The sequence below is a fragment of the Nanorana parkeri genome, unplaced genomic scaffold (assembly GCF_000935625.1).
Source record: "Nanorana parkeri isolate BGI_ZX_2015 unplaced genomic scaffold, ASM93562v1 scaffold1998, whole genome shotgun sequence".
Lineage (NCBI taxonomy): Eukaryota > Metazoa > Chordata > Amphibia > Anura > Dicroglossidae > Nanorana > Nanorana parkeri.
The window spans coordinates 162,612-169,749 of NW_017308266.1; the positions used below are offsets into that span (position 1 = coordinate 162,612).

The 7,138-nt window shown below is 53.5% G+C and overlaps 1 protein-coding gene across 1 annotated transcript in view; it reads right to left on the reverse strand.

The window, feature by feature from the left end:
- The window catches only part of ST14 (suppression of tumorigenicity 14), a 19,713-nt gene extending 13,079 nt beyond the window's left edge, over positions 1–6,634 (reverse strand). Inside the window, exons 1-7 of the mRNA XM_018572322.1 lie at positions 6,554–6,634; positions 5,731–5,890; positions 5,518–5,645; positions 4,660–4,730; positions 4,276–4,427; positions 838–873; positions 502–742 (exon numbers count right to left, since the gene is read on the reverse strand). Of these exons, the coding sequence (XP_018427824.1) occupies positions 502–742; positions 838–873; positions 4,276–4,427; positions 4,660–4,730; positions 5,518–5,645; positions 5,731–5,890; positions 6,554–6,634 (869 nt within the window). The remainder of the gene's footprint in view (positions 1–501; positions 743–837; positions 874–4,275; positions 4,428–4,659; positions 4,731–5,517; positions 5,646–5,730; positions 5,891–6,553) is intronic.
- Positions 6,635–7,138: the final 504 nt, after the last annotated feature.

A 7,138-nucleotide genomic window follows, 5' to 3' on the forward strand; every position in this document is an offset into this window, starting at 1 on the left:
AACAAGCCCCCCCCCCCCCCCCCCCCCCCCCACTCTATTCTCACAAGCCCGTCACATGGTGAGTCTCTCTGTGCACCCCCTCACTGGGATGAGGGGTAGGGGCGGCTGCAAATTACATTCTCTCCCCCCCCCACCATTCTCTATTTGTCACCAAGAAAAAGGTGAATCCAAAATTGTACAGCCGTCTCCAGAAGAAGAGCGGAGAGGAAATCTGCCAAAAGGAGACACCAGGAATTCTTCTCACTTTGGGAGATTGCCTCTAACTTCCTGCTGTGTCTCTTGGACAGGAAGTGAAGGGAAATTTCCCCAAATGATACACAGAGCAAAAACACACAACTTGGCAGGGGATTTAACCCTTTCCTACTCCAAGAAGTGATCCAAATCCAAAAGTATCCCATTAAATTCTGTACAGGGACCTTCATAGGACAATACGAATTGTAGATAAAGCCCATAAATCGGATTATATTGCAGTGTTTGATGAAGAGGATTTCCTGCACTCACTTGATCATGATCCGCGGTTCCACGGCGGTCAGAGAATCATAAACGTTCACATAATCCCCTTTGGAGGCTTTGCAGCTCTCCAGCTTGAAGGTTTTGAAATGCAGGACGATCATGTGACTGGCGTCGGCCCGCAGCGCCCACTGGCAGCGGGAATTGGGCGGATACGGAGCGTTGGGGAAGCCGGGGCTGGAGAATTTTGTGGCAGCGCCGTCGGTGGCGTGCAAGAAAAACATACATTTGTCTGAAAGAAACAAAAATAAGAAAAAAATGACACAATGAAGACTTCGCTTCACAATTGTTGGAAGTGTCACCGACGAAACAAAAGATCTCACTCACTGTCTCGGAATGTTCTGGCCATCTGGGGATCGGTAGCTGCAAAACAAGCAGAAAGGGTTAAAATATTTTATTGGGTGGTCACAATGGCGCCTGCGTACAGCTGAGAATAATGAGAGCACAAGGAGGGCAGTTCTATAGAGGAAGTCAGCGCCGTACATGTAATACTCTGATACACAGAAGACTCCATCACTGATACAAAGCAACAACATTCACACTGCGGTCTTACTTCATTACATCCCCAGCAAGGTGCCGAGTACAGGATCAGTAATGGGGTAATAGCTCCACTCATTCTGGCCCTCTGGTGTCAGAACTTGTACTGGGGAATTAGAGTGTAAGCTCCTCTGTACAGAGACTGATGTGACGGGGGGGGGGGACATTAGAGTGTAAGCTCCTCTGTACAGAGACTGATGGGACTGTGGGGGGGGGGGCATTAGAGTGTAAGCTCCTCTGTACAGAGACTGATGGGACTGTGGGGGGGGGGGCATTAGAGTGTAAGCTCCTCTGTACAGAGACTGATGGGACTGTGGGGGGGGGGGCATTAGAGTGTAAGCTCCTCTGTACAGAGACTGATGGGACTGTGGGGGGGGGGGCATTAGAGTGTAAGCTCCTCTGTACAGAGACTGATGGGACTGTGGGGGGGGGGGCATTAGAGTGTAAGCTCCTCTGTACAGAGACTGATGGGACTGTGGGGGGGGGGGCATTAGAGTGTAAGCTCCTCTGTACAGAGACTGATGGGACTGTGGGGGGGGGGGCATTAGAGTGTAAGCTCCTCTGTACAGAGACTGATGGGACTGTGGGGGGGGGGGCATTAGAGTGTAAGCTCCTCTGTACAGAGACTGATGGGACTGTGGGGGGGGGGGCATTAGAGTGTAAGCTCCTCTGTACAGAGACTGATGGGACTGTGGGGGGGGGGGCATTAGAGTGTAAGCTCCTCTGTACAGAGACTGATGGGACTGTGGGGGGGGGGGCATTAGAGTGTAAGCTCCTCTGTACAGAGACTGATGGGACTGTGGGGGGGGGGGCATTAGAGTGTAAGCTCCTCTGTACAGAGACTGATGGGACTGTGGGGGGGGGGGCATTAGAGTGTAAGCTCCTCTGTACAGAGACTGATGGGACTGTGGGGGGGGGGGCATTAGAGTGTAAGCTCCTCTGTACAGAGACTGATGGGACTGTGGGGGGGGGGGCATTAGAGTGTAAGCTCCTCTGTACAGAGACTGATGGGACTGTGGGGGGGGGGGCATTAGAGTGTAAGCTCCTCTGTACAGAGACTGATGGGACTGTGGGGGGGGGGGCATTAGAGTGTAAGCTCCTCTGTACAGAGACTGATGGGACTGTGGGGGGGGGGGCATTAGAGTGTAAGCTCCTCTGTACAGAGACTGATGGGACTGTGGGGGGGGGGGCATTAGAGTGTAAGCTCCTCTGTACAGAGACTGATGGGACTGTGGGGGGGGGGGCATTAGAGTGTAAGCTCCTCTGTACAGAGACTGATGGGACTGTGGGGGGGGGGGCATTAGAGTGTAAGCTCCTCTGTACAGAGACTGATGGGACTGTGGGGGGGGGGGCATTAGAGTGTAAGCTCCTCTGTACAGAGACTGATGGGACTGTGGGGGGGGGGGCATTAGAGTGTAAGCTCCTCTGTACAGAGACTGATGGGACTGTGGGGGGGGGGGCATTAGAGTGTAAGCTCCTCTGTACAGAGACTGATGGGACTGTGGGGGGGGGGGCATTAGAGTGTAAGCTCCTCTGTACAGAGACTGATGGGACTGTGGGGGGGGGGGCATTAGAGTGTAAGCTCCTCTGTACAGAGACTGATGGGACTGTGGGGGGGGGGGCATTAGAGTGTAAGCTCCTCTGTACAGAGACTGATGGGACTGTGGGGGGGGGGGCATTAGAGTGTAAGCTCCTCTGTACAGAGACTGATGGGACTGTGGGGGGGGGGGCATTAGAGTGTAAGCTCCTCTGTACAGAGACTGATGGGACTGTGGGGGGGGGGGCATTAGAGTGTAAGCTCCTCTGTACAGAGACTGATGGGACTGTGGGGGGGGGGGCATTAGAGTGTAAGCTCCTCTGTACAGAGACTGATGGGACTGTGGGGGGGGGGGCATTAGAGTGTAAGCTCCTCTGTACAGAGACTGATGGGACTGTGGGGGGGGGGGCATTAGAGTGTAAGCTCCTCTGTACAGAGACTGATGGGACTGTGGGGGGGGGGGCATTAGAGTGTAAGCTCCTCTGTACAGAGACTGATGGGACTGTGGGGGGGGGGGCATTAGAGTGTAAGCTCCTCTGTACAGAGACTGATGGGACTGTGGGGGGGGGGGCATTAGAGTGTAAGCTCCTCTGTACAGAGACTGATGGGACTGTGGGGGGGGGGGCATTAGAGTGTAAGCTCCTCTGTACAGAGACTGATGGGACTGTGGGGGGGGGGGCATTAGAGTGTAAGCTCCTCTGTACAGAGACTGATGGGACTGTGGGGGGGGGGGCATTAGAGTGTAAGCTCCTCTGTACAGAGACTGATGGGACTGTGGGGGGGGGGGCATTAGAGTGTAAGCTCCTCTGTACAGAGACTGATGGGACTGTGGGGGGGGGGGCATTAGAGTGTAAGCTCCTCTGTACAGAGACTGATGGGACTGTGGGGGGGGGGGCATTAGAGTGTAAGCTCCTCTGTACAGAGACTGATGGGACTGTGGGGGGGGGGGCATTAGAGTGTAAGCTCCTCTGTACAGAGACTGATGGGACTGTGGGGGGGGGGGCATTAGAGTGTAAGCTCCTCTGTACAGAGACTGATGGGACTGTGGGGGGGGGGGCATTAGAGTGTAAGCTCCTCTGTACAGAGACTGATGGGACTGTGGGGGGGGGGGCATTAGAGTGTAAGCTCCTCTGTACAGAGACTGATGGGACTGTGGGGGGGGGGGCATTAGAGTGTAAGCTCCTCTGTACAGAGACTGATGGGACTGTGGGGGGGGGGGCATTAGAGTGTAAGCTCCTCTGTACAGAGACTGATGGGACTGTGGGGGGGGGGGCATTAGAGTGTAAGCTCCTCTGTACAGAGACTGATGGGACTGTGGGGGGGGGGGCATTAGAGTGTAAGCTCCTCTGTACAGAGACTGATGGGACTGTGGGGGGGGGGGCATTAGAGTGTAAGCTCCTCTGTACAGAGACTGATGGGACTGTGGGGGGGGGGGCATTAGAGTGTAAGCTCCTCTGTACAGAGACTGATGGGACTGTGGGGGGGGGGGCATTAGAGTGTAAGCTCCTCTGTACAGAGACTGATGGGACTGTGGGGGGGGGGGCATTAGAGTGTAAGCTCCTCTGTACAGAGACTGATGTGACGGGGGGAGGGGACATTAGAGTGTAAGCTCCTCTGTTGCAGGGATGAGGTGAGTAGTACGGAGGACTCTGAATGCTGGCAATAGACTCCTATTAATGACGATCACTTACAGTACGCCACAAAGGAATCCACGTACAGGGCGCCTCTCTGACGCAGAGTGACCGTTTGCACTTTCAGATCGGACATGGCTGCATCCAGATTGGCCTCCAGATACGTCGGCACAGAAAACTCCGACCAGTAGTAGCTGATGACGCTTCCCTCGCTGTATGAAGATCAGAAAACACGAGATTTTACTATGAATGGAGTCACAACGCAGAAAAGGACACAACGAAGGTCTACAAAGTGCGCAGAGAGTCAGTTCCTCCTCCACAGACCCACAAACGCTGTGCTGGGAGCGCCCTCCATGGGTGAGGGAACCTCGGGGGGGGGGGGGGGGGGGACTCGGGTTTTGCTCACAATTCAATGAACTATAAAAGACAAACAATGCGCATTACCTGAACGCCGTCACGTTGCACTGGACAAAGTGCGGCCCAATCGCTGGACTGGTTTGATACGTTTTCTGCAGCTGTAGCGAGAAAAGTCAGAAAATGAGCGAGACTGATAACCGATCAATGGGTGATAGACCGATATATGATCAATAACACGAGTGCCAACGTGCAGATATATCTGGAGGTGACAGACCAGATGTCAGCAGCCCTGGCAGGCATGCCCGGGTGGACACGTGATGTCATTTGCTGCTTGTAGCTGCAATTGACGGAAATAGGAAATCAATTACAAAGCCTGGCACACCCAGGATGATGGCGTGCTGTGAGGATGAAGCACACCCGCACGCCTGATCTGGGGTCTGTGGTGCATGCATTGGGGGCTGATCTGATGTCTGTGGTGCATGCATTGGGGGCTGATCTGATGTCTGTGGTGCATGCATTGGGGGCTGATCTGATGTCTGTGGTGCATGCATTGGGGGCTGATCTGATGTCTGTGGTGCATGCATTGGGGGGCTGATCTGATGTCTGTGGTGCATGCATTGGGGGGCTGATCTGATGTCTGTGGTGCATGCATTGGGGGGCTGATCTGAGGTCTGTGGTGCATGCATTGGGGCCGATCTGAGGTCTGAAGACTACAACACACAATGATTTATTGGCACCCCACTTGTGCAGATGGAAAAGGGTTACACCATCCTCGGCATCATCATTTCTGACCGCGCCATTTCATAGAGGGGGATGGGTAGGGATTAGCTCCAGCAGTACATCTCCTGTAATGAAGAGCCAATGGCCGCCATCACACCCCCGATCCTCAGAACTCAACCATCTGCCCCAAATTATAATGTCGGATAAAATAAGAACGTTTGTTACCATTTCAACAACTTTGGAGGAGAGATCGGCAAACTCCGCCGAGGAAGGGTTCTCGTAGGCATTGATAAACGGATAATTCGTCACCCTCAAGTAGCCGGTATAGACCTTCTGCACCGGGACATTCCGGTCTGGAAGAGAGAACATACACTGAGTGGCGGGCGCGGAGAACGAAGCGTCACCAGTTATCAAAAGACCAGAACCGCCATGACTTACATGCAAAGTGCCAAACCAGGAGGCCGACCGTGAGAGAGAGGAGGAGGGCGCCGAGCACCAAACCGGCGATCAGCAGCTTAGTCTTCGGTGACATCTTCTCCACCTTCTTGGTATCGGAGGCCGGAAGGAACTCCACCATTTCCTCGAAGCCATTGAGACTCTACAGAGAGGAAAACACAAAGTGAGTACAAAGTAACAATATTACACGAGGAACACCGACAGTAACAACGGCAGACAATGGAGTCCTTGCCGCTCCTCACCGCACCCCAATATTACACGAGAAACACCGACAGTAACAATGGCAGACAATGGAGTCCTTGCCGCTCCTCACCGCACCCACACTGCACCCCAATATTACACGAGGAACACCGACAGTAACAATGGCAGACAATGGAGTCCTTGCCGCTCCTCACCGCACCCACACTGCACCCCAATATTACACGAGGAACACCGACAGTAACAATGGCAGACAATGGAGTCCTTGCCGCTCCTCACCGCACCCACACTGCACCCCAATATTACACGAGGAACACCGACAGTAACAATGGCAGACAATGGAGTCCTTGCCGCTCCTCACCGCACCCACACTGCACCCCAATATTACACGAGGAACACCGACAGTAACAATGGCAGACAATGGAGTCCTTGCCGCTCCTCACCGCACCCACACTGCACCCCAATATTACACGAGGAACACCGACAGTAACAATGGCAGACAATGGAGTCCTTGCCGCTCCTCACCGCACCCACACTGCACCCCAATATTACACGAGGAACACCGACAGTAACAATGGCAGACAATGGAGTCCTTGCCGCTCCTCACCGCACCCACACTGCACCCCAATATTACATGAGGACACCGACAGTAACAATGGCAGACAATGGAGTCCTTGCCGCTCCTCATTGCACCCCAATATTACAGAACTGGAGACCACCACGGACCCCGCTCTCCGAGGACGGTGTGATAACGATGAAGCTCTAAAGAAGGTGAATTGGAAACGTTCGGATACTTCTAATAAACAACAAAAACCCGATATCTCCATGGTAACCACCCGGAACATAAATGCCGGAAGCTCGTCCACTCCGAGACGCCACCAACCTAAACCTAGCGTGCGCAGAGCGCGGCTCAGACACGCCGCCGACCTCGGAGACCGCCGACCTCGGAGACCGACCAATCGCTGTTCTTAAAAAGGTGAACTCCAACAGAAATGTCCCCCACTTCCCCCCATCTTCAGGAACCGGAAACTTTATAAAGCTTTTCCGTCATCTCATCACTTTCCAGATATTTAATATTCCTTTATATCCGATGTGGCAGAGAAATCTCCGTCATACAATCCGTCTCATCACCATGACGAGTATCAATCATACGATCAATGTATACAATGTGTAACCTCATACAGTGTTCATA